The sequence below is a fragment of the Oncorhynchus kisutch genome, unplaced genomic scaffold (assembly GCF_002021735.2).
Source record: "Oncorhynchus kisutch isolate 150728-3 unplaced genomic scaffold, Okis_V2 scaffold3826, whole genome shotgun sequence".
Taxonomy (NCBI): domain Eukaryota; kingdom Metazoa; phylum Chordata; class Actinopteri; order Salmoniformes; family Salmonidae; genus Oncorhynchus; species Oncorhynchus kisutch.
Window position 1 is genome coordinate 287548 of NW_022265771.1, and position 26582 is coordinate 314129.

General features: G+C 40.3%; 2 protein-coding genes across 2 annotated transcripts; one reads left to right on the forward strand and one right to left on the reverse strand.

Moving 5' to 3' along the window:
- Positions 1-2563: 2563 nt before the first annotated feature.
- On the forward strand, positions 2564-6397 carry LOC109877140 (zinc finger protein 135-like; the record flags this gene model as incomplete). Its single annotated transcript, XM_020469459.2, has 2 exons — positions 2564-3920; positions 4005-6397. Coding segments are annotated over 2 exons (1461 nt in total), but the record flags the coding sequence as incomplete, so codon positions are not given.
- A 2357-nt stretch (positions 6398-8754) lies between these two features.
- LOC109877139 (zinc finger protein 501-like) lies at positions 8755-25140 on the reverse strand. Its single transcript, XM_031821061.1, has 4 exons — positions 25049-25140; positions 20278-20510; positions 12619-12861; positions 8755-12364 (listed from the first exon to the last, which is right to left on the reverse strand). Exons 2-4 carry the CDS (start codon positions 20366-20368, stop codon positions 11382-11384), a joined length of 1317 nt encoding a protein of 438 aa, XP_031676921.1. The 5' UTR covers positions 20369-20510; positions 25049-25140; the 3' UTR covers positions 8755-11381.
- Positions 25141-26582: the final 1442 nt, after the last annotated feature.

Here is a 26582-nt window from a genome sequence, read left to right on the forward strand (position 1 = left end):
CCTTGACTCGTCTCTCAAAGCACTTCATGATGACAGAAGTGAGTGCAATGGGGCAATAGTCATTTAGTTCAGTTACCTATGCTTTCTTGGGAACAGGAACAATGGTGAACATCTTGAAGCACGTGGGGACAACAGACTGGGATAGGGATTGGTTGAATATGTCCGTAAACACACCAGCCAGCTGGTCTGCGCATGCTCTGATGGATGCCGACTGGACCGGCAGCCTTGCGAGGGTTAACACGTTTAAATGTTTTACTCACGTTGGCCACGGAGGAGAGCCCACAGGTTTGGTAACGGGCCGTGTCAGTTGCACTGTATTGTCCTCAAATCGAACAAAGAGGTTGTTTAGTTTGTCTGGGAGCAAGACGTCTGCGACAGGGCTGGTTTTCTTTTCGTAATCCGTGATTGACTGTAGACCCTGCCACATACGTCTCGTGTTTGAATTGTGACTCAACTTTTTCTCTATACTGACGCTTTTGTTGTTTTGATTTCCTTGTGGAGGGAATAGCTGCGCTGTTTGTATTCGGTCATGTTCCCGGTTGCCTTGCCATGATTAAAAGCGGTGGTTCGCGCTTTCAGTTTTACGCCAATGCTGCCATTAATCCACGGTTTCTGGTTTGGGAAGGTTTTAATCGTCACAGCGGGTACGACATCTCCGATGCACTTGCTAATAAACTCGCTCACTGAGTCAGCGTATACATCAATGTTGTCTGAGGCTATCCGGAACATATCCCAGTCCACATGATAGAAGCAATCTGATTGGCCAGACCAGCGTTGTATTGACCTGAGCATGGACGTTTCCTGTTTTAGTTTCTGTCTATAGGCTGGGAACAACAACATTGATTCATGGTCAGATTTGCCGAAGGCAGGGCTTTGAATGCATCGCGGAAGTTCGAGTAGCAATGATCCTGAATATTCAGAGTAAAGAAAGCGCCAGAAATGTGATGTTAAAAAGATAACCTTGTGTCTGTTTCTATTTGTTACTAAAGGTATTTAATAGTTTAAACGTGCTATCTAATATCAAAAGAACATGTCATACCATGTTAGGTAACATCCATTAAAGGATTTTCACTTTTGGTAAAGGTTTGTTATTTTTTGTGTCAATCCAAGTGAACGTGATAAACTATTTTAAAAGTCACAGCTAGAATATTTGGGTTTGTCTGAATGGATGTACATCATTTTCTTCAAGGTCATTTTAATAAAAACCTATTTATTTGACATTTAGTTTTTTTGGCATGTTATTGGTTTTGTGTGATTTTCACAAGCTGTTAACATGGCTGGGCCCACTCTGTCTGCGTCAACAGATTTATCTGTAAATGTTACTATGGTGTGAAGTGAAAACAAGGTTAAAACAAACTAACCTTGTCATTTATGCATTTGGGAAATCTACTTTTGATTAAGTTCACTTACGTTGTGTAGCGTAGCTAATTTTAAAGCGTGTACTTTGTCTAATTTGAATGAATTCATGTTTTGTTGTCACTGCTTACCTACCTCATCTATTGAAATTAGATGGACAGGAGCTGATTACCGTCACCTCAAATTTCTACTGCTTGAGCTCATGTTCCTCTTATAGAATATTACCTCAACAGTATTGTGGAGCTCCTGCATCTAAGTATAAACAGTACCGGCACCTATTTCAGTCCAAGTTAAGCACTGAAATAGATCATTGATCAAGAAGAAATAATAATATAGACAAACCTTTTTTGTCTGTTACTCGTTGTTACTACAGGACGACTAGAATTAAGTCTGAAGCCGGTAACATCAACAGTGAGGACAAACCCAGCCTGCCTCTCTCCTTCCACACTGAGTCAGAACCTACAGTCACTGGGTCCTGATTGTGACAGTGGAGCCCAGTTTGCACTGCAGGATCCAGAGATGGCATCAGTGAAGCTGGAAGACTGCAGTCAAACACTGGAGCTGAATGCCAACATTAAAGATGAAGAAGAGGAGGAGAAGATTGGGACAATTGTTAGTCATGGTAAGAGCAGGTTGTATCTAACTAAGTTTGTGTTATTCATTCCAACTTCCTACTGTGCATGAAAAGTTGCAGTGGAACTGTTTCAATGAAAATGGAGATGTTATTTCATGCTACTGACACTTGCATGGTTTGACACCAGTATTGCCAGCATTTGTTTTATTCACCGGGCTGTCTGGAGTGATCAGAGAGGAGACTAAATAAGGGAGGTTGACAAGCTGCCAGTGTTTTAAAGTTTTATGAAATGAGTCTGTGTCGTTACTAACCCTTGTTATAGTGAGTAGAGGATGACACGCCCCTTTTTATCTTTCATCTCTTACCCACTTTTAGAATAGTTTTATTCCCCTGTGTTGTACAGCCTACTGATATGAATACATATGTCACCCGGTACAGACAGAAGAGGACTGGCCACCCCTTTGGGCCTGTTTCTTCCAAGGTTCCTGCTTTCTAGGGACCACTGTGCATCTATATCTGCTACATCTGCATTGCTTGCTCTTTAGGGGTTTTAGTCTGGGTTTCTATAAAGCACTTTGTGACAACTGATGATGTAAAAAGGGCTTCATAATATACATTTGATTGACATGTATATCACTCCAACTGATTGGTTCTTCTGATGTTGTTCACACAGGAGACCATGTTGAGACATTCTCTACATCCAGAGAGCAACAGCAGGAAGATCACAGAGCTAAGAGGTCTCACCACTGCCCACATTGTGAGGAGACTTTCCCAATTCTATCAAAGCTAAAAATACACCTAAAAATACACACAGGAGAAAATCCGTATTCCTGTACTGACTGTGGGAAGAGATTCACAACATCAAGGAATCTGACAGTTCATCAGAGTGTGCACAATGGAGTGAAGCCTTACTCCTGCTCTGACTGTGGGAAGAGTTTTTCTCGAATGGACTTCTTAAAAACACATACACGTAGACATACAGGACTGAAGCCTTACTCCTGCTCTGAATGTGTAAAATTCTTCACAACATCAGCTGAGCTAAAAGTTCATCAGAGAACACACACAGGAGAGAAGCCTTACTCCTGCTCCGACTGTGGAAAGATTTTCTCTCAACTTGGCCCCTTAAAAAGACATGAACGTATACATACAGGAGTGAAGCCTTACTCCTGCTCTGACTGTTTAAAATGCTTCACAACATCAGCTGAGCTAAAAATTCATCAGAGAACACACACAGGAGAGAAGCCTTACTCCTGCTCTGACTGTGGAAAGACTTTCTCTCAACTTGGCCCCTTAAAAAGACATGAACGTATACACACAGGAGAGAAGCCTTACTCCTGCTCTGACTGTAGAAATTGCTTCACAACATCAGGTCAGCTAGAAGTTCATCAGAGAACACACACAGGAGAGAAACCTTACTCCTGCTCTGACTGTGGAAAGAGTTTCTCTCTATTGTTTAACTTAAAAACACATGAACGTATACATACAGGAGTGAAGCCTTTCTCCTGCTCTGACTGTGTAAAATGCTTCACAACATCAACTGACCTAAAAGTTCACCAGAGAACACACACAGGAGAGAAGCCGTACTCTTGCTCTGACTGTGGAAAGACTTTCTCTCAACTGGGCACTTTAAAACAACATGAACGTATACACACAGGAGAGAAGCCTTACTCTTGCTCTGACTGTGGAAAGAGTTTCTCTCAACTGGGCCCCTTAAAAAGCCATGAACTTATACATACAGGAGTGAAGCCTTTCTCCTGCTCTGACTGTTTAAAATGCTTCACAACATCAGCTGAGCTAAACGTTCACCAGAGAACACACACAGGAGAGAAGCCTTACTCCTGCTCTGACTGTGGAAAAAGTTTCTCTCAACTGATTCTCTTAAAAAGACATGGACGTATACATACAAGAGTGAAGCCTTACTCCTGCTCTGATTGTGTAAAATGCTTCACAACATCAGGTCAGCTCAAAGTTCATCAGAGAACACACACAGGAGAGAAGCCTTACTCCTGCTCTGACTGTGGAAAGAGTTTCTCTCTACTGTGCAACTTAAAAACACATGAACGTGTACATACAGGAGAGAAGCCTTACTCCTGCTCTGACTGTGGAAAGAGTTTCTCTCTACTGTGCAACTTAAAAACGCATGAACGTATACATACAGGAGTTATTCCTCACCGCTGATCTGACTCTAGAAACTGTTTTAAAACAAGAGCTGAGCTAAAAGTTAATCAGAGACAGACACAGGAGAGGAACCTGACTTCTGCTCTTAATGTGGCAAGAGTAACTCAAGTCACCAAGTAGAATACCACATGAGTAAAAGTATTTGGTTTTAAATATACTTAAGTATCAAAACTAAAAGTATGAATCATTTCAAATTCCTTAAATTAACCTCTACGGGATGGTTGTTCCTAAAACAGGACAGTTGCTAATGTGACTATATTGACATTGTATTCAACAGCTAACTTTCTGGGACATAGACATGTCTTTTATATGGGCAGAAAGATTAACAAGAATTTAAGCAAACTTCAGTGTCAAATTAACAGTAGCTATTACAGTGAAAAAATACCATGCTATTGTTTGAGTAAAGTGTAAAATAACAACTTATCACTGCAACTGGTTTGATACATTCAAACCAGTTGATTTGTCATCCTTAGGGTCCCAGAGATAAAATGTAGCATAGTTTTGTTTGATAAAATACATTTTTATGTTAAATGTAGGAACTGGGTTCTACATTTTTGAACCCCTGTTGTCTCTGGCTCCACACCCACCCCGCCAGACCATCTAGATGTGTGAAAGTTAGTGAATAAGCTAATGATCCAGCATGTATAAAATTCCTGGCAGTGTGTAATTCCTGGCAGTGTGTAAACTTAAATGTTTTATTACCATAGCATTTTTATATGTTCTCTATAGTTTTGTACTTAAATGTATCAATTGACCAATTCAGCACATTTGGGGAAACTCCTGGCAGACTTGATACAGTGCAGTAATGTAATTCTTCACTGGATCAGTCAAACTTTTCACACACTGCTGCCATCTGGTGGCCAAAATCTAAATTACACCTAGACTCCTTTCTGAAAGTATGACCTTTCTTGCATTTCAAAGTTAATGAAAAAAAGTTTTTGTTTGTATGATTTTACCAGATCTAATGTGTTATTCTCCTACATTAATTTCACATTTCCACAAACTTCAAATTGTTTAATTTCAAAAGATATCAAGAATATGCATGTCTTTGCTTCAGGTGCTGAGCTACAGGCAGTAAGATTTGGGTATGGCATTTTAGGTGGAAATGTAAAGAAAAGAAAGGGTACAATCCTTAAGAGGTTTTTAGCGAACTAGTGAGTCTGCCAGATCAGAGGCAGTAGGGATGACCACGGATGTTATCTTGATAAGTGTGGGAATTTGACCTTTTTCTGTCCTGGTAATCATATAAAATGTAACTAGTACTTTTGGGTGTCTGGGAAAATATATGGAGTAAAAAGTCAAATTTGGGTGGGGGAATTTGGTGAAATAAAAGTAAAAATTGTCAAAAATATAAATAGTTAAGTACAGATACACCAAAACTTAAGTAAAAGTGATTTAAAGAACTACTTAAGTACTTTACACCACTGCATGCATCCACTCCGTGTGTCAGCATTGCAGGCTGGTGGTGTGATGGTTGGGGTGTGTTTTCAGGGCACACATTGGGCCCCTTGATAAAAGATGAGCAATGTTTGAATGCTACAGGATATCTAAACATCATTGGCAATCAGGTGCCTCCCTTCATGGCAGCAGTGTATCCCTCCCACAAGGCTTGTCCAGGAATGGTTCCAAGTACATTACACTGAATTCACTGTAATTGTGCATCTGTGGGAGGAGATGGAACGAGCTATTCAGAGTAGATACACTCCCAGCCAACTTGACACAATTGTACGAAGCATTGGAGTCAACATGGACCAGCATCCCTGTGTTCTGAGGACAAAGGGGGCTGCAACTCAATATTAGGAAGGTGTTTCTTATGTTTTGTACACTCAATGTATATCAGGTAAGGATTGATTGATGATCAGTTTTTAGCATTAGTTCGGGTGGATTATTTTATATTACTAAACAACTTTTGTTTAATGATGAACAGGCTATGAATCAACTAATTGTTTATTAAACTGTATTTTAACATTAGATTCATTATTTTAGTCATTGATGATGAATGTATTTGAATAACTGTATTGAAGTCGATTGATCTGGTGGCAGGTAGCCTAGCGGTTAAGAGTGTTGGGCCAGTAACTGAAAGGTTGCTGGTTTGAATCCCGAGCTGACTAGGTGAAAAATCTGTCATTGTGCCCTTCAGCAAGTCAATTAACCCTTATTTGTCCTATAAGTCGCTCTGGATAAGAGCATCTGCTAAATGACACAAATATAATGAAACATTTTTGTACATGAATATATGCTGGGCAACCACTTTTTTCTCTTAAATAAAATAAATGGTTTGAAGTGAAATACTGTATATACAATACACAACATTACCACTTTGTTTACCCTGGTCAGAGGTACAGGACCATAGTAAACTAGACTATGTATCTGCTGCTGTTAGTGCAGTACAGCATGTCAGCTCGCTAATGATTAGGTGTACAGGCTGCAACATTTAGTTTTTGCCTGTGTCGGTCGGATGTGATGTGTTATCAGGCTAAATGACTACCAGAGGGAGGTGGAGAGCACGTCTTGATCTTTGTGCCCGGCCCGCCTTACATGGTCAAGAGACGCAGAGAACCTGCAGCAGCACCCTGATGTGAAGAACAGCCCTTACAAAAATGTAAGATTGTAGTACAATGAAAACAATACAGCATTGTATTTTCGTGGAATGGTAGTGACCAAAACACTACATGTTTTCCATTGTACTGGGCCTAGAAACATAGAAGGAACTGCCAGATGTGTCATAATAGCCTGGAAGTAAAGCTGCACTGGGAGACACATTTGAAATGGAATACATTGAAAACATTCAGCAGGGTGGAAACAATCACAGTAAAACATGATTTAAATGTATTGTTGGAAGGGCTGTGGTCACCAGTCATGTAATACATTAAATATATACATCAGATGGTATTGGGGAGCTATTTCATAGGGTTTTCATGGGTACATTATTTACCCATTTCAATCTTATACCAACCAACCCTATGCTTGGTGTGACTGTTATGGTCAGAACAGACCATCTGATATGCCTTTAAATATTGTAATATGCAACCTGGAATTAAAATGTAAGAGGACCAGTGCTTCTACAGTGAATCACATCTGTGCTGTTTGAGAGAGATGTTGTTAGACTACATTGTATCGTTGTTTCCTCTTCTGAGGGCACTGGTGGGGAACAATATAATTTATATTCACAGAGACAATGAGTCCTTCAAGTTTAGCACGATATCCACACGTTTGAATTCTCTGATGATGATGGTGAAGGGGAAGATTGAATTTACAATATAGAACAGGGGTTGGCAACTAGGTTTGGCCTCCAGTCAATTTGTTGTTGGGCTTGTAGCTAGTCTGCGGGCCAGAACATAATTGACCTATTAACAAATAGCCTATAGCTTCCCGATTCATAGTCCTACACAGTGTAGGCTACACTACACATTTAACACGTGGTTAGTGGGCTAATCAATTGAATGACCATAACATAATGTTGATCTGATTACAGTGGTAAAATCACCAATGTCTAAATTAATAGGCCTAGCATGTACATACTTTTATTTTTTCCTCTAGGCAAGTCTTCTGCTGAAGTCGGTAGTCGAAGTTTAAGCCCCTTCATTGGTCAACAGCACTCAACATTAATGACAGATTTGAGTTATCTATTTTGAGGAAGTGGCGATAGAGCCTTTTTCTGTACTCGACACACTGACGTCACTCACAGAGGTGTGCGACTCTTGGCAGCAGTAGTCTAGATGTACGTTTTTATTACTTCCAAACAAATAACTTTGGGTTTATATACCCTTACAATGTTGTTTTATTCTTTGTTGAACAGTCGCTAAGATTACAGAATGTTCATTGATATAGGCTATAGCGAAAAACATTTTACTGATTAAAGTGTTTAAGTATAATGCAGTTGATTTGTGATGACAAACATTTTATGAAGCAGGACATTCATACAAACCTTAAAATCCAATTATAATTTGTGAACAGAGAAAGGGTTCTATGGCGTCTCAAAATGGACAAACAGTGCTACTGCCACTTTTTCTCATTTTTCAAGCGAAGGTCTTTTAAGGGAGTATGCGAGCACACATTAGGTTCGTCTAGCCTTCTTAAGTGATGACAAAAGCACTTTTATAAAATAAATGAATTTAGCGCATGCTTAGAGCAAATGCATATCTAATGGAACTCTAATTAAAGGGATAGTTCAATCAAATTACAAATGTCCACCTTGGTTTCCTCAAACAATCCAAATAATGTGCACTTCAGCAGTGAAGTTCTCAAGATGGAGGACTTTCAGTACAGCAGTGTTCCCCAATCCTGGTCCCAAAGGGGTGTACACGTGTGTTTTTGCCCTCACACTCACATACCATATTCAGTTCAAAGGCTTGAGTTGTTTAGTTGAATCCAGTGTGTGAGTGTTAGGGCAAAAACAAACAAGCTCACCTCTATGGATCCCCAGGACCAGGATTGGAAAACAATGTAGCACATACCAAAAGGTGTGATGATGCAAATATTTGGCTCATTTGCATATATTTTGCATAAGCATCCCACTTTTTTCTCTGTACTGAAAGTGCTCTAACTTGATTGCGAACATGCAGCCTTTGGCATTGTAGTAACAGTGGACTAATGAACAAAATACACAGAGAAACTTTTTTTGTAACTTTCCTTTCATTTTTTAATATTTTTTAATTTTTATTTTACCTTTATTTAACCAGGCAAGTCAGTTAAGAACACATTCTTATTTTCAATGACGGCCTGGGAACAGTGGGTTAACTGCCTGTTCAGGGGCAGAACGACAGATTTGTACCTTGTCTGCTCGGGCGTTTGAACTTGCAACCTTCCGGTTACTAGTCCAACGCTCTAACCACTAGGCTACGCTGCCGCCCCACGCTGATAGATGCACAATAGAGTGTTCATAGAGCCTAGAGTGTTCATAGAGCCTACCACTCCATTAACAGTCATAGAGCCTACCACTCCATTAACAGTCATAGAGCCTACCACTCCATTAACAGTCATAGAGCCTACCACTCCATTAACAGTCATAGAGCCTACCACTCCATTAACAGTCATAGAGCCTACCACTCCATTAACAGTCATAGAGCCTACCACTCCATTAACAGTCATAGAGCCTACCACTCCATTAACAGTCATAGAGCCTACCACTCCATTAACAGTCATAGAGCCTACCACTCCATTAACAGTCATAGAGCCTACCACTCCATTAACAGTCTGACCCTCTATATAGTCTTTGGTATAGATTGAGCTCTAACAATGGGTCGTGGAAAAGGTCTGTTGAAATGAATACTGTAGTGGTGTGAGAAAGGTAACACAAGCTTCCTCTCTGGTTCCATTCCCCCAATAGTAACTGGGTCATTATTGGATCCTGGTTGTAATGCTGTCCCTGGACTTTGGCACCATAAAAAGACTAATAATGCATTACAATACAATGCTGACATATGGGATGGTTTTAAGAAGGTCATACCATGGATTGTTTAGATCATTTATTTGGTATTTTAGGACATTAGGTATAAAAAAAATATATATTTAAAAATGATTTGATAAAATACAGAATTTGGCCTTTACTACTATATCCCATCAAAACACATTGAATGAAACATTCATTAAATGACTAATGGTGAAAACTGATCAACATCTGATACATTTAGTATTTTTATTAGGATCCCCAGCGGCTACTCTTCCTGGGGTCAAACAGAAACACAAAAAATACATAATAAACATACAAGCTCTACATTTATCATTGAACAAAGATTATTTAGTAATATAAAATAATCCACCCAAACTAATCATCACACCATCTTTTCTGATATACACAGAGTACAAAACATCAGAAACACCTTCCTAATATGGAGTTTCACCCACCTTTGTCCTCAGAACAGCCTCAAATCGTCGGGGCATAGACTGTCAAAGGTGTTGTGTGCGTTTCACAGGGATGCTGGCCCATGTTGACTCCAATGCTTCACACAATTGTGTCAAGTTGGCTGGAAGTGGATCTACTCTGAATAGCTCATTCCATCTCCTCCCACAGATGCACAATTACAGTGAATTCAGTGAGCTGTTCTTGGAACCATTCCTGGACAAGCCTTGTGGCATAATACTGCTGAAAAATAACAACTTGCAGATGGATAAACTGCTGCCATGAAGGGATGCACCTGATTGGCAATGATGTTTAGAGATCCTGTGGCATTCAAACATTGCTCAACTTTTATCAAGTCCCCCCCCCAAAGTGTGCCCTGAAAACACACCCCACGCTGTCACACCACCACCCTGCAATGCTGACACAAGTCATGGATGCAGGCAGTGTAAAGTATTTAAGTAAAAGTATTTAAATAACTACTTTAGTAGTATCTGTACTTGACTACTTATATTTGACAACTTATTTCACTACATTCCTAAAGAAAATAATGCACTTTTTACTCCCTGACACCCAAACGTACTTGTTACATTTTTTTATGATTAGCAGGACAGAAAATGGTCCAATTCATGCACTTATCAAGAGAACATCCCTGGTCCTCCCCACTGCCTCTGATCTGGCAGACTCACTAAACACAAATGCTTTGTTAGTAAATGATTTCTGAGTGTTGGAGTGCGCCCCTGGCTATCCGTAATATAAAAAAACAAGACAATTGTGCCATCTGGTTTGCTTAATTTAAGGAATTTGAAATGATTCACACTTCTACTTTTGATTCTTAAGTATATTTACAACCAAATACTTTTAGACTTTTACTCCAGTAGTATTTTACTGGGTGACTCACTTTTAATTGAGTAATTTTCTATTAAGGTTTCATTACTTTCACTCAGTATGACAGTTAGGTACTTTTTCCACCACTGGATGTATGTACTCGTGGTTTCCTCCATACCCCAGTCCTCCCATCAGCATGAAACAGCAGGAACCAGGATTCATCAGACCAGGCAACAGTTTTACAATTTTCAGTGTCCAGTGTTTTCATTCCTTAGCCCACCTGGGTTCACCTGGTCAGTCTGTCATGGAAAGTGTCCTTAATGTTTTTTTTTACAATAGAGCGTTCAACGCTTCATTTGATCCAATTTAATGTTTCCAATTATTTAATGACATGACAATTAAGTGGAGTGTCTAATCTTAGCTGGTCTGAGAGAACTGATGAGGCTTTTCTCCTTTATGTACACATTGGTGTCTTTTTAAATGGCCCAATCTGTAGAATCTCTTCTCACTGTCAGTGCAGTGATAAGGCTTTAGTCAAGTGTGTATCCGTTGGTGTGTCTTTACATTGCCCAATCGGGAGAAACTCTTACCGCATTAAGAGCAGGATTAAGGCTTCTCTCCTGCATGTCTTTTTAAGTTGTCCAGTTTAGAGAAACTTTTTCCACAGTCAGAGCAGGAGTAAGGCTTCACTCCTGTATGTATACGTTCATGTCTTTTTAAGTTGTCCAGTTGAGAGAAACTCTTTCCGCAGTCAGAGCAGGAGTAAGGCTTCACTCCTGTATGTATACGTTCATGTGTTTTTAAGTGGCCCAGTTGAGAGAAGCTCTTTCCGCAGTCAGAGCAGGAGTAAGGCTTCACTCCTGTATGTATACGTTCATGTGTTTTTAAGTCGCCCAGTTGAGAGAAACTCTTTCCACAGTCAGAACAGGAGTAAGGCTTCTCTCCTGTGTGTGTTCTCTGGTGAACTTTTTGCTCAGTTGATGTTTTGAAGCATTTTTCACAGTCAGAGCAGGAATAAGGCTTCTCTCCTGTATGTATACGTTCATGTGTTTTTAAGTCGCCCAGTTGAGAGAAACTCTTTCCACAGTCAGAGCAGGAGTAAGGCTTTTCTCCTGTGTGATTTCTTTGGTGAACTTTTAGAGCAGTTGATCTTTTGAAGCATTTTTCACAGTCAGAGCAGAAGTAAGGTTTCTCTCCTGTATGTATACGTTCATGTGTTTTTAAGTCTCCCAGTTGAGAGAAACTCGCCCCACAGGCAGAGCAGGAGTAAGGCTTCTCTCCTGTGTGTATACGTTCATGTCTTTTTAAGGTGCCCAGTTGAGAGAAACTCGCCCCACAGTCAGAGCAGGAATACGGCTTCTCTCCTCTGTGCACTCTCTGATGAACTGTCAGAGCCCTTGATGTTGTGAATCTCTTCCCACAGTCAGTACAGGAATACAAATTCTCTCCTGTGTGTATTTTTACATGTAATTTTAGCTTTGATGCAATTGAAAAATTCTCCTCACAATGTGGGCAGTGGTGAGACCTCTTAGCTCTGTGATCTTCCTGCTGTTTCTCTCTGGATGTAGAGAATGTCTCAACATGGTCTCCTGTGTGAACAACATCAGAAGAACCAGTCAGTTGTGTGATATACACTACAGGTCATAAGTTTTAGAACACATACTCATTCAATGGTTTTTCTTTATTTTTACTATTTTCTACATTGTATATAGTAAATACACACATGGAATCATGTAGTAACCAATAAAGTGTTAAACCAATCAAAATACATTATATTTGAGATTCTTCAAATAGCCACCCTTTGCCTTGATGACAGCATTGCACAATCTTGGCATTCTCTTACCATGAGAAAGAGATTTCCCAATCTTATCTTTTTCATCTTTAATGTTGACATTCAGCTCTAGTGTTTGACTGCAGTCTTCCAGCTTCACTGATGCCATCTCTGGATCCTGCAGTGCAAACTGGGCTCCACTGTCACAATCAGGACCCAGTGAATGTAGGTTTGGACTCAGTTTGGAAGGAGAGAGGCAGGCTGGGTTTGTCCTCACTATTGATGTTACCGGTCTCAGACTTAATTCCAGTTGTCCTGTAGTAACATTGAGAAACAGACACAGAAAGTTATCGTCTTGACAGTTCTGGCACTTTTTTATTCTCAATAAAATATATAATATTTATTCTTGTTAAATGATCTATTTTAGTGCTGGACTTGGACTGAAATAGGTGTCGGTACTCATTTTTAGGTGCAGGAGCTCCAAAATACTCTTAATATTCTGTCCAAGTTAAGCACCGATCTCATTTCACTAGATCAGGTAGATAAGCATTTAGAACAAAACATGAATTCATTACAATTAGACAAAGTACCTGTTTTAATTAGTCTACACAACGTAAGTGCACTTAACCTATAATAGATTTTTCCGAATTCGCATAAATGACTAAAAACCATTTAGTACAAGGTTGCAGTATGTTTCAGGCAGCACTATGTACTATTTTCCTGAATAACCTTGTCTTCACTGTATTATTCCAATCAAAAACCAATAGTATTCCCGTTCACATCATAGTAACATTTATAGATAAATATAGAAACAACTGCATGCGTCTGGATATTAGTAAACATGTAGAAAACTAATAATCATTACATTCTGCTTCAGAAATGTAGTGTGACCGTGAAATTGTCTCTCTGGACCAGCACTGAAGTCCGTTGGAGCAGACAGAGTGGACAGCTCCATTTTACCAGCTTGTGAATTTGACACAAAACCAATAACATGCTAAACAAACTCAGATATCTCAAATAAATAGATTCTTGAGGAAATGATGTACATCCATTCAGACAAACCCAAAGTATCTAACGTTAGCTATGTGACTTGTAAAATTGTTTATCATGTTCTTCACTCAGTTTGACACAACATAACACATCAAACCTTTACCAAACGTGATAATACCTAAACAGGTTTGTTACCTAGCGTGGTATGACATGTTCTAGCATGGTATGACATGTTCTAGAATGGTATGACATGTTCTAGCATGGTATGACATGTTCTAGAATGGTATGACATGTTCTAGCATGGTATGACATGTTCTAGCATGGTATGACATGTTCTAGCATGGTATGACATGTTCTAGCATGGTATGACATGTTCTAGCATGGTATGACATGTTCTAGCATGGTATGACATGTTCTAGCATGGTATGACATTCTTTTGATATTAGAACGTTTAAACGTGCTGTTACATACCTGTTGTAATAAATAGAAACGGACACAAAAGTTTATCTTCTTGACATCACAGTTCTGGTTCTTTCTTTATTCTGAAGAATGTTGTGTACCCAGAACTTCCTGTTCCCCCACTACCACAGTGCAGCCACAGGTAGAACAATGAGACAGATATTTCACCGGATGTAGGAATGTGAAGAATCTGCTTAGCATTTCCACTCACTATCAGATATGGTAGTGAGAGGAAGCCCACTGGCCGGCAGTGGGAGAAGATGGAACGAGAAGGATTTTGGTCGACATTCTGCAAATGTTCTAATCGATGAAACATCTGATCTTAGTACAGTTCTCTGTTCCCAAAACTAAAATCAGTTGTGAACAGAGTGTACCAAGTTTTGTAGACTTCACCCTTTGCAAAATTTTTTTGTTGAAAAGACGTTGAGAAGGAACGCAAAGTCGAATTGAGTTATTGCACACGAGTGCTTCATAGAGGAGGCGTTCCCTAACAGAAATATGCAGATATGCGCTAGAACGCGCCAATAGGATCTCACTAGCTCGTGCTTGGCTCTGCCCACTATGACTTATCTCTTCCCATTGGATACGACCGGCTGTTGTCTATCTTGGTTTGGTGGATACTTGGAATGGCCCTACCCTGTTATATGAGAAGGGAAGTGCTTAATTTCAGTTGGATCCTCCAGCACCTGTCACTTTTTTTGTCTTTCGTTCTGGAACCCATTTGCCAGAATCAGGTAGCCTACCTCCACTGTTAGCAAAGTAAACATCCTAATTAAAGGAATCAGAGTAATTACATTTGGACAAGTTGTCGTACACGTCGATCCAGACCATCCCAAACATGTTCAAAGGGTGACATGTCTGGTGAGTATGCAGGCCATGGAAGAACTGGGACATTTTCAATTGTGTACAGATCCTTGCGACATGGGGCAGTGTATTGTCATGCTGAAACATGAGGTGATGGCGGAGGATGAATGGCAGGACAATGGGCCTCAGGATCTTGTCATGGTTTCTCTGTGCATTAAAATAGCCATTGTTAAATTCAATTGTGTTCATTGTCTGTAGTTTATGCCTGCCCATACCATAACCCCGATATCACCACAGGGCACACTGTTCACAACATTGACATCAGCAAACCGCACGCCCACACAACTCCATACTGGTGGTCTGCAATTGTGAGGCTGGTTTCGCATACTGCCAAATTCTCTAAAACAACATTGAAGGCGGCTTATGGTAGAGAAATTAATATTACGTTCTCTGGCAACAGTAGTCCTTGAGGTCTTGGAGGCCCAAAAACTTCTCCGCTGCAGATATGAGGTCCAGATTCTTGGACTTCTTCTGCAGTACAATGAATAGCTGTGGTTATAAATACTAAGAACATCCACCTTCACAGTAAGTGTATCCAGATCACTTGATTGACGTACAACATTTGCAACTAATTGCGGCGCATCCACCTCCATATCTGCATCAGAACTGTGGCCTTTTGCCCCGATAACTCTCTTCACCAACTCCACATCTATTCCACCTTCACATAAGAGATTTGCTGTACAGCCCTGATCCTTGACACCTCAATCACTTTCAACCTAACAGGGCACTCTGGGAATTCGAGAATATGACCCCCATCACAGTTGCAAAATGTTACATTCACATACTTCCAATAACATATTCCTAGCCTGATACCACAACACAGGGTATTTGGCTTGTAGCTACTGATGGATTCTGGGTATTAACTCCTGACCTTGGGATAGGGTTAATTATAAGGTATCCTATTGAAATATTGAGAGCTTACACCAGAAGTAAATGGTTATCTGTAGGGGAAGGTATATAGTGTGTGCAATTAAGCTTGGAATGTGCTGAGTGCAAGGAAAGCAATCATGTGTCAGGTATTGATAAGGGGAGAGAGCCATGGATTAGTGATGAAGGGGGTTAAGGTCAGGTCACATTTTTATTTATTTTTAATTTTTATTTCACCAGGTATAGGCTGGTTGAGAACAAGTTCTCATTTACAACTGCGACCTGTTCAAGATAAAGCAAAGCAGTGTGACACAGACAACAACACAGAGTTACACATGAAATAAACAAACCAATTACACAATAAGTCAATGACACAGTAGAAAAAAAGAAAGTCTATATACAGTGTGTGCAAAAGGCATGAGAAGGTTGGCAATAAATAGGCCATAGTAGTGAATAATTACAATTTAGCAGATTAACACTGGAGTGATAAATGAGCAGATGATGCAAGTAGAGATACTGGTGTGCAAAAGAGCAGAAAAGTAAATAAAATAAAAACAGTATGGGGATGAGGTAGGTAGATTGGGTGGGCTATTTACAGATGGACTATGTACAGCTGCAGCGATAGGTTAGCTGCTCAGATAGCAGATGTTTAAAGTTGGTGGGGGAAATATAAGTCTCCAACTTCAGCGATTTTTGCAATTCGTTTCAGTCACTGGCAGCAGAGAACTGGAAGGAAAGGCGGACAAAGGAGGTGTTGGCTTTGGGGATGATCAGTGAGATATACTTGCTGGAACGTGTGCTACGGGTGGGTGTTGTTATCGTGACCCGTGAGCTGAGATAAGGCGGAGCTTTACCTAGCATAGACTTATAGATGACCTGGAGCCAGTGGGTCTGGCGACGAATATGTAGCGAGGGCCAGCCGACTAGAGCATACAGGTTGCAGTGGTGGGTGGTATAAGGTGATTTGGTAACAAAACGGATGGCACTGTGATAGACTGCATCCAGTTTGCTGAGTAGAGTATTGGAAGCTATTTTGTAGATGACATCGTCGAAGTCGAGGATCGGTAGGATAGTCAGTTTTACTAGGGTAAGTTTGGAGGCGTGAGTGAAGGAGGCTTTGTTGCGAAATAGAAAGCCGATTCTAGATTTAATTTTGGATTGGAGATGTTTAATATGAGTCTGGAAGGAGAGTTTGCGGTCTAGCCAGACACCTAGGTATTTATAGTTGTCCACATATTCTAGGTCAGAAGTGTGGCTAAAAGGGCAGCGAACGGTTGAAGAGCATGAATTTGGTTTTACTAGTGTTTAAGAGCAGTTGGAGGCCACGGAAGGAGTGTTATATGGCATTGAAGCTCGTTTGGAGGTTAGTTAGCACAGTGTCCAAGGAAGGGCCAGAAGTATACAGAATGGTGTCGTCTGCGTAGAGGTGGATCAGGAAATCACCCGCAGCAAGAGCGACATCATTGATATATACAGAGAAAAGAGTCGGCCCGAGAATTTAACCCTGTGGTACCCCCATAGAGACTGCCAGAAGTCCGGACAACAGGCCCTCCGATTTGACACACTGAACTATATCTGAGAAGTAGTTGGTGAACCAGGCGAGGCAGTCATTAGAGAAACCAAGGCTATTGAGTCTGCCGATAAGAATACGTTAAGTGAGAAAGACACGTTTATGGCTGTATCACTTTGTATCTTAACTGTTTGTTCAGATGTGTAGGAGGAGACTCAGCCTAGGAGAAAGGGTTAAATATCAGTGCTTGTGTGAGCAATGTCTTTCTCTAATGCAGCTACATCCTCTGAGAAGAATAAACTTGGTTTGAGCTTTCATAGTGTCCGTTGAGTTTTTACTCTGAGAATTAGAACCTAACAATACTAAGTAACAAAATGGTCCATACATATATAGCGTTATCGTAGTATATATCCCATGATACCTTAATAAACCAAGAAAGTATCAAAGATCAGAAATGAACAGCCTGTGGAGAAAAAGTGATACCACTGAATAATGTGCTACGTTACCCAGAGGCCCTTTGCACATGATGTTAGGCTTGCATGTGAGTGACAATCATTTTAGTCCAAGGATATGATCGAAAATCCTCCATTATTCTCAAATGGAAGAAGTTTGGAACCACCAATAATCTTTCTAGAGCTGGCCGTCCGGCCAAACTGAGATCGGGGGAGAAGGGCCTTGGTCAGGGAGGTGACTGGGGGACTAATCAGGATCGAGTGGAAAGATGAAAGGAGCAAAATACAGAGAGACCCTTGATGAAAACCTGCTCCAGGGTGCTCAGGAACTCTGACTGTGGCGAAGGTTCACCTTCCAACAGGACAACAACCCTAAATACACAGCCAAAACAACATAGGAGTGGCTTCAGGACAAGTCTCTGAATGTCCTTGAGTGGCCCAGCCTGAGCCCAGACTTGAACATCTCTGGAGAGACCAGAAAATAGCTGTGTGCCGACACTCCCCATCTAACCTGACAGAGCTTGAGAGGATCTGCAGAGAATAATGTGAGAAACTCCCCAAATACAGGTGTGCCAAGCTTGTAGCGTCATATACAAGAAGACTCGAGTCTGTAATCACTGCCAAAAGGTGCTTCAACAAAGTACTGAGTAAAGGGTCTGAATACTTATGTAAATGTTTTTGTTTTGTCAAATTTCTAAAACCTGTGTTTGCTTTGTCATTATGGGGTAGTGTATAGATTGACGAGGGAAAAAAACATTTCATCTATTTTATAATAAGGCTGTAACGTAACAAAATATGGAAAAAGTCAAGGGGTCTGAATAAATTCAGGCCTTGCACGCAGACAGACGCTCCTAACCTTCAGTGTGACCAGCGCTGGCGTAGCAGGCCTTGCACGCAGACAGACGCTCCTAACCTTCAGTGTGCACCAGCGCTGGCGTAGCAGGCCTTGAATGCAGACAGACACTCCTAACCTTCAGTGTGCACCAGCGCTGGCGTAGCAGGCCTTGAACGCAGACAGACGCTCCTAACCTTCAGTGTGCACCAGCGCTGGCGTAGCAGGCCTTGCACGCAGACAGACGCTCCTAACCTTCAGTGTGACCAGCGCTGGCATAGCAGGCCTTGAACGCAGACAGACGCTCCTAACCTTCAGTGTGCACCAGCGCTGGCGTAGCAGGCCTTGAACGCAGACAGACGCTCCTAACCTTCAGTGTGCACCAGCGCTGGCGTAGCAGGCCTTGCACGCAGACAGACGCTCCTAACCTTCAGTGTGCACCAGCGCTGGCGTAGCAGGCCTTGCACGCAGACAGACGCTCCTAACCTTCAGTGTGCACCAGCGCTGGCGTAGCAGGCCTTGCGCGCAGACAGACGCTCCTAACCTTCAGTGTGCACCAGCGCTGGCGTAGCGTAGCTGTTACTGTGCCTACTCTTTACTCAATGCCATTCTGGATTAAATAGGGTTGGTGAGTGAGGGGTCAGGAGACACTGTGGCCCCATCCGATGATACCCCCGGACAGACGCTCCTAACCTTCAGTGTGCACCAGCGCTGGCGTAGCAGGCCTTGCACGCAGACAGACGCTGGCAAGTTCCAACTCCAGAAAGGTGTTGAAAACAAAAATAAAGGCCTCTCAATCCGAAATCTTTGTACAAGTATATTTCAACATTACTGCTTGTATCTACTATTGGTAGAATAAATATCATTAAGATTCATATTCTGCCCAAATTCCTTCATCTATTTCAATCAATTCCTCTGGCTCCACCAACTTTAGATCTGAAAGATACCTGAAGCAACACAAAACAAAGGCTTAGACTTCCTCTTCTTTATCTGGCCTATGACAGAGGGGGGTTGCAACATACAGTGGTATTACTGGGCTGCACAAATTAGAGCTGCAATGTTTTGGTTCTCCAAGAAACCATACCTACTCTGGCTGCAGACTGAAATGCTATTCACAAAAGGCTTAACTTTGGATGGTTAGAGCGTTGGGCCAGTAACCGAAAGGCTGCTAGATCGAATCCCCGAGCTGAGAAGGTAAAACATGTCGTTCTGCCCTTGAACAAGGCAGTTAACCCACTATTACTAGGCCATCATTGAAAATAAGAATTAGTTCTGACTTGCCTAATTAAATAAAGGTTAAATCAAATAAAACAACTCTGCCACCTTTAACATAGAAGAATACTACTAATCCCTTTGTTAAAAACACCAACTATATGCCACAAAGTACAGCAATATCTGGGTGAATCCCCGGTATTATCCAGTTTTACACCCATTTGGTGTGATGACAATTTCACACCTGGTAGGAATTGTAAAATTCCTCCACTCACTATCACAAGGGTTAGTAACTACACAGACTCATTTCATAGAACTTTAAAACACAGGCAGTTTGTCTACTTCACTTCTTTAGTCTACTCTCTGATCACTCCAGACAGCTCAGTAAATAAAACAAATGCTGACAATACTGATGTCAAACCATGCAAGTGTCAGTAGCATGAAATAACATTTACCTTTCAATTGAAACAGTTATACTGCAACTTTTCATGCACAGTGGGAAGTTGGAATGAACACAAACTTAATTAGAAAAAACCTGTGCTTACTAAGAGAAACCGATTTCTCCTCTTCTTCATCTTTAATGTTGACATTCAGCTCCAGTGTTTGACTGCAGTCTTCCAGCTTCACTGATGCCATCTCTGAATCCTGCAGTGCAAACTGGGCTCCACTGTCACAATCAGGACCCAGTAACTGTAGGTTTCTACTCAGTGTGGAAGGAGGCAGGCTGAGTTTGTCCTCACTGTTGATGTTACCGACCTCAGACTTAATCTGAGTCGTCCTGTAGTAATAAAGAGAAACGGACACAAAAGTTATTGTCTTGACAGTTCTGTCACGTTCAAATTCTCTAAAAATATTTTTTTAAGCCAATTATGTAATTACAATAGATCAGGTAGCTATTGACAACAAACAACAAAACATTAATTAATTCACATTAGACAAATTACATACTTTAAATTAAACAACACAAGTGCACGTAACCATAACATGCCATTTATAAAAAAGAAAACGTCTCCTTTAAGCAGAACTTCAAAGTGTTTTTACTTAGTTACTTTACACCACTGCCAATTGTATTTCCCGTTCACACCATAGTAACAATTATAGATAAAGATTGAAACTGAATGTGTCTTAATATTAGTACACATGTAGAAACTGATAATCATTACATTCAGCTTCAAAATAGTGCGACCGTGAAATTGTCTCTCACTCATTCACCTGCACTGCTACCCCATTCATAGACACTAACTGCTTTAGTACACCTGCACTGCTACCCCATTCATAGACACTAACTGCTTTAGTACACCTGCACCGCTACCCCATTCAGAGATGCTAACTGCTTTAGTACACCTGCACTGCAACCCCATTCAGAGATGCTAACTGCTTTAGTACACCTGCACTGCTACCCCATCCTCTTCATTGCCAGATTCTACAGTGATGCTGTCTGGAAAGCTGCGAGGAAGAACGCCTTCCTTCAGAGCCATGGTTATGCGTTTCACCGAGCATCTCAGCCCGGAGGACATAGAAAGAAGGAACAAGTTGTGGCCAACGATCAAGGCAGAACGAAGTGAGGGGAAGGCTGCTTACTTCGTCAGAGGACGAGGTTTCCTCAACAGTTCATAAATCCATATTCCTCCCTAAATTCTCACCAGAAGGAACAGGTTGATGGTTTCAGCCATGTTATTCTCATTTTCCTTATGTTGTTTACCGAACAAGCATCAGGTGACTATTTTTTTTCCCGGAATACTCAGGTACTTCAATTTATTAGTTTGTTCTTGTATCACCAGAAGACCTATTTTGTTTACAAACTTACAAAGAAGATTGCAAGCTGCATTTATTTGTTATGTATACAGATTGCTATGTATACAGATACGATACTGTTTTAAAGGGCATACATGGTCTGCTCTGACTTTACACGGTTATTGTTCTATTTAGTTATTAATACTCATTTACAAAAAAAAGGTCTTAGGAACGTGTAAAGCATTTTTGATTCAATTATTTTATGATCAGTTTTCATATGCACTTAAAATAGTAGGTACCCTTTTATTTAAATGATTATTTTGCATTTTATTTCTCAGAATAGTTCCTGAATTACACTAAAGTGGGTTTTTAGTCTCTCTTACTACAAGAACCCTTGGTTTGGTCTTGAACATAATTTTCAGTTGAGTGGAATTTCAAAACCGGATGACGTCTAGCTCAAAGGTTATGGAATAAGCTATTTTCACATTAAATTGACTTAAATGGTGCTGATCTCGGTTCCTTATCGTTTACGTTCACTACTCCTACGTCTTTGGCTCATCCTACTACAGTTTATTCTTTTATATCTTTGTTGTTTTGTCTTTGTCTATAGTTTATCTTAATGCTAGGGGGTTACAAAACAATGGGAATAATAAGGCCTTGTTTTTATTTGCTAAACAATTTCCAACAGATTTTTGCTTTTTTCCAAGAGTCTCACTCAATTTCGGCTGATGCCAACTTCTGGAGGTCACAGTGGGGCAAAGATATTTGGCTTTCCCATGGATCTGAACGCTCCGCTGGTGTCACTACAATGAAAAATACCTTTGGTGGTAATATTCTACACTCGGAATGTGACCCCTTTGGTCACTTTATTTGTCTTGTGATCCGTTACAATGACATTACACTCATTACTGTAAACTTCTACGGGTACAACACCAAACATGAGAATGATGAGTTACAATGACATTACGCTCATTACTGTAAACTTCTACGGGTACAACACCAAACATGAGAATGATCCGTTACAATGACATTACGCTCATTACTGTAAACTTCTACGGGTACAACACCAAACATGAGAATGATCCGTTACAATGACATTACGCTCATTACTGTAAACTTCTACGGGTACAACACCAAACATGAGAATGATCCGTTACAATGACATTACGCTCACTACTGTAAACTTCTACGGGTACAACACCAAACATGAGAATGATGAGTTACAATGACATTACGCTCATTACTGTAAACTTCTACGGGTACAACACCAAACATGAGAATGATCCGTTACAATGACATTACGCTCATTACTGTAAACTTCTACGGGTACAACACCAAACATGAGAATGATCCGTTACAATGACATTACGCTCATTACTGTAAACTTCTACGGGTACAACACCAAACATGAGAATGATCCGTTACAATGACATTACGCTCATTACTGTAAACTTCTACGGGTACAACACCAAACATGAGAATGATCCGTTACAATGACATTACGCTCATTACTGTAAACTTCTACGGGTACAACACCAAACATGAGAATGATCCGTTACAATGACATTACGCTCATTACTGTAAACTTCTACGGGTACAACACCAAACATGAGAATGATCCGTTACAATGACATTACGCTCACTACTGTAAACTTCTACGGGTACAACACCAAACATGAGAATGATGAGTTACAATGACATTACGCTCATTACTGTAAACTTCTACGGGTACAACACCAAACATGAGAATGATCCGTTACAATGACATTACGCTCATTACTGTAAACTTCTACGGGTACAACACCAAACATGAGAATGATCCGTTACAATGACATTACGCTCATTACTGTAAACTTCTACGGGTACAACACCAAACATGAGAATGATCCGTTACAATGACATTACGCTCACTACTGTAAACTTCTACGGGTACAACACCAAACATGAGAATGATGAGTTACAATGACATTACGCTCATTACTGTAAACTTCTACGGGTACAACACCAAACATGAGAATGATCCGTTACAATGACATTACGTCTCATTACTGTAAACTTCTACGGGTACAACACCAAACATGAGAATGATCCGTTACAATGACATTACGCTCATTACTGTAAACTTCTACGGGTACAACACCAAACATGAGAATGATCCGTTACAATGACATTACGCTCATTACTGTAAACTTCTACGGGTACAACACCAAACATGAGAATGATCCGTTACAATGACATTACGCTCATTACTGTAAACTTCTACGGGTACAACACCAAACATGAGAATGATCCGTTACAATGACATTACGCTCATTACTGTAAACTTCTACGGGTACAACACCAAACATGAGAATGATCCGTTACAATGACATTACGCTCATTACTGTAAACTTCTACGGGTACAACACCAAACATGAGAATGATCCGTTACAATGACATTACGCTCATTACTGTAAACTTCTACGGGTACAACACCAAACATGAGAATGATCAGTTACAATGACATTACTCTCATTACTGTAAACTTCTACGGGTACAACACCAAACATGAGAATGATGAGTTGCTTGAATCTATAGAGAAACATATACTTCATTGGTTATCTAAATTTCCCAATTCGTTATTATTGATAGGAGGGGACTTTAACATTACAATAGATAATTCAACTGATAGATGGCCCCCAGGTAGGCCAACCAATCAGAATTTTCGTTTAATACTTTTTATGGAAAAGTTGGATCTTACTGATATATGGAGAGAGAGGTTTCCGGCCACGGATCATTCACTTGGAGAAACAAAACAGGTTCCAGACAATCCAGACTAGATTTTTGGCTTATATCCAAATGTATTGATAGTGAGTTTGTTACTACTAATATTTGTACAACTCCCCTCACAGACCATAGGGCCATTTACATTGGCATCAAAATATTTACCCCTTATATTAACCTTGGTAGAGCATCCTACTGGAAGCTAAATAGCTCATTATTAAATAATGATATAGTAAAATTTGAGGTTAAAGATCTGCTCTCACACTTTTGGGAAAGGGCTTGTGAAGAAAAATCTTATTGCAAGAACTGGGAGCTCTTTAAATTTGAGGTGTCCAAATATCTTAGAAAATATGGTAGTAATCTTGCTAAGACCAGAAGAGCTGAGGAGGAAAAGGTGATCATTAACATCCCTTTCTCGGAGGTCCCCAGACGGACTCTCAGGGGAGGAGAAGATGGAACTAATTGAGTACAAAATAAACTGGATATAAATATATATATATAAAATAAAAATACATATCATTAAATGCAGACAGATTGCGCACCGCCATTTTACCAGCACGTGGGACTTTTTATATTTTTACACAAAGCCAATAACATCTCAAATACATTGACTCTTTATTAAATTACATTTGAATGATACACGTTCAAAAAGAAAAATCTAGCTACGTGACGTTTATCACGTTTTTCATACACTCGGTTTGACACATAAATAACACACACAACCTTTACCAAACGTGGTAATACCTTGACTGATGTGTTACCTAGCATGTTATGACGTGGTCTTTCGACATTGGAAAGTTTAAACGTGCTATTACATACCTGTAATAATGGACCCAAAGGATACCGTGTTCACAGCACAGTTCTAGCGCTTCCTTTATCTGAAGAATGGTGCGCGCTTCCCCGGAACTACTTCTTCCTCTGCTTTGGAGTTTAACGGCGGTTGGAATCGAATATGTAGCAGTACCGCCCCCAACTGGACTATAAAATAAAGCCATTACACTTTATGATACAAAATGGCCAACCTCAATGAAGCACACAGTGTAAGTATATCACTCAAATCAAATCAAATTGTATTTGTCACATGCTCCGAATGCAACAGGTGTATTTAAGTATACCGTGAAAGGCATACTTAAAGACCTTTAACCAACAATGCAGTTCAAGAAATAAAGTTGAGAAAATATTTGCTAAATAAACTAAAGTATATATTTTTTTATTATTATTATTATTATATTTTTTTTTTAAGTAACACAATAAGATTACATAACTTCTAATGACTACTGACTTTTGATATATATACACTACCGTTCAAAAGTTTGGAGTCACAAAGAAATGTCCTTGTTTTGAAAAGAAAAGCGCATTTTTTTGTCCATTAAAATAACCAAAAAATTAAAGAAATACAGTGTAGACATTGTTAATGTTGGAAATGACTATTGTAGCTGGAAATGACTGATTTTTAATGGAATATCTACATTATCAGCAATCATCACTCCTGTGTTCCAAAGGAACATTGTGTTAGCTAATCCAAGTTTATCATTTTAAAAGGCTAATTGATCATTTTTCAATTATGTTAGCACAGCGGAAAACTGTTGTCCTGATTAAAGAAGCAATAAAACTGGACTTCTTTAGACAAGTTGAGTATTTGGAGCATGAGCATTTGTGGATTCAATTACAGGCTCAAATGGTCAGAAACAAATTACTTTCTTCTGAAACTCGTCAGTCTGTTCTTGTTCTGAGAAATGAAGGCTATTCCATGCGAGAAATTGCCAAGAAACGGGGGATCTCGTACTACTCCAGTCATAGAACAGCGCAAACTGGCTCTAACCAGAATAGAAAGAGGAGTGGGAGGCCCCGGTGCACAAATGAGCAAGAGGACAAGTACATTAGAGGGTCTCAACATCAACAGTGAAGAGGCGACTCCGGGATGCTGGCCATCTAGGCAGAGTTCCTCTGTCCAGTCTCAACATCAACAGTGAAGAGGCGACTCCGGGATGCTGGCCATATAGGCAGAGTTCCTCTGTCCAGTGTCTGTGTTCTTTTGCCCATCTTTCATTTTTATTGGCCAGTCTGAGATATGGCTTTTTCTTTGCAACTCTGTCTAGAAGTAGAAGGCCAGCATCCCGGAGTCGCCTATCATATCGCCTATCATATCACCTATCATATATACAATACAGTCATTGGCTTGCGGCCATACCAGCTGTTATAAGCCTGGTCTCGGAAGCTAAGCAGGGTCGGGCCTGTTTAGTACTTGGATGGTACGCTGCCTGGGAATACCAGGTGCAGTAAGCTTTTTTGTCCAGCAGGGTGTACTATTGCACTATTTAATCAGGGAGCAACCGTCTTTATGTATTACAGT

Bases quoted from the DNA above. Each gene is read 5' to 3' on its own strand.
- LOC109877139 (XM_031821061.1), bottom strand. From the start codon at position 20,368: ATGGCATCAGTGAAGCTGGAAGACTGCAGTCAAACACTGGAGCTGAAT. The intron at 12,862-20,277 runs GTAAGCACAGGT...ATGTTACTACAG, and splicing joins GGAGAAATCGGTTTCTCTTA to GACAACTGGAATTAAGTCTG. The intron at 12,365-12,618 runs GTAAGAGAATGC...TTGTTCACACAG, and splicing joins TGGGAAATCTCTTTCTCATG to GAGACCATGTTGAGACATTC.